At 39.2% G+C, this 1,603-nt stretch overlaps 1 protein-coding gene across 1 annotated transcript; it reads left to right on the top strand.

The window, feature by feature from the left end:
- Nucleotides 1-10: 10 nt before the first annotated feature.
- On the top strand, nt 11-1,601 carry LOC106867065 (guanylate cyclase 2G-like). The gene has a single exon (XM_052972024.1). It carries the CDS (start codon nt 27-29, stop codon nt 1,599-1,601), a length of 1,575 nt encoding a protein of 524 aa, XP_052827984.1. The 5' UTR covers nt 11-26.
- The last annotated feature ends 2 nt before the right edge of the window (nt 1,602-1,603 follow it).

Below are 1,603 nucleotides of genomic sequence, written 5' to 3' on the forward strand. Positions count from 1 at the left end.
CTGATGATAAAAGGATTATTTCAGACATGGTCAAGTTAACGAAAACTAGACATTGTAATCTGATCCAATATGGTGGATGCTGTTTGACTTATCCTAATGTCAGCTTGTTCGTGGAAATTGCTGACAAGGGAAGTGTAGCGGATGTACTTGCCAATGACACTTTTGAGACTGGATGGGAATTTGGATTTTCATTTTTAAAAGATATATGTTGCGGAATGGAATTTTTGCACGACAATTCTGAAATCAAGACCCATGGACGTCTCAAATCTTCAAACTGTTTGGTTGACAAGCGCTGGACTGTACGTCTGTCAGGATTTGGTGCACCGTTTCTTCGTTATGGCAGCTACAGAATCCCAGATTCTGAACACTTGTCTAATTTAAAAGATCTTTTTTGGACTGCACCCGAACTACTGAAGGATAACACAAGTCTCGATGGGGTAAAGAGAGGCACACCGCAAGGAGATGTGTATTCATTTGCTATCATTGCGTGTGAAATTGCGACGAAGGCAAAACCCTACCATTATGAACTGAAACATTTAAGTGAAAAATCCATTTTAGAACTCATTAAAAATTCGCAGTCACGGGCCAATAAAGATATACGACATGTATGGGAGAGTATTTGTGGACGTAAAATGATTTTTACGAGACCAATTTTAAGTGACGATTTATTACCAAACAGTAAGCTTTCTAGGAAGCTGTTTAAAAAAATGCTCGAAGAGTCTTGGAATGAGAGAGCATCGTCACGACCGACTTTTAGTAAGCTTAGCATCATTCTAAATCGAATGCACCCCATTAAAGGAGAGCTCATAGATAGATTAATCCACCGCTTGGAAACTTACTCCAATAATTTAGAAATACTCGTAGTAGAAAGAACCAGAGAACTAGAACAAAAAAAAGCTAAGGCTGAGCAATTATTGGGCCAGATGTTGCCACCGAAAGTAGCTTCTGAACTGAAACAAGCTGGTAAAGTAATACCGGAATTATTTGAATGTGCCACAGTATTCTTCAGTGATATCGTGAATTTTGGCCGAATATGTAGAGAAAGTAAACCAATGGAAATAGTTGATTTTTTAAATGAAGTTTATAAAATATTTGACTCTGTTTTAGACGGCTATGATGTTTATAAAGTGGAAACCATCAGCGATTCGTACATGGTAGTTAGTGGTATTCCAGAAAAGAATGGTGATCGCCATGCAGGAGAAATTGCAACAATGGCTTTAGATCTGATGTCACATGTTACTATACTCCATGTTGACCCGATGGAAACTGACGTTCTGCAGTTACGAGTGGGTATGCATTCTGGTCCGGTAGTAAGTGGCGTAGTGGGGAAACTAATGCCTAGATTTTGTCTGTTCGGAGACACAGTCAACACAGCTTCCAGAATGCAGTCTAGTTCTTATGCATTACACATTCAAGTGAGCGAGAGTACTGCAGCAATTCTTGATTCTTTAGGCGGTTATAAATTAGAATGTAGAGGAAAAAGAGAAGTAAGAGGTCGTGGAGTAATGACAACGTACTGGCTGTGGGGTAAGGACTCATTTATGAAAGAACTACCTGATATATCCCTGGCAGTCCCTCTCTCAGAACACAAATTCAAATAAAG

This window comes from Octopus bimaculoides, chromosome 12 (genome assembly GCF_001194135.2).
Source record: "Octopus bimaculoides isolate UCB-OBI-ISO-001 chromosome 12, ASM119413v2, whole genome shotgun sequence".
Classification (NCBI taxonomy): Eukaryota; Metazoa; Mollusca; class Cephalopoda; order Octopoda; family Octopodidae; genus Octopus; species Octopus bimaculoides.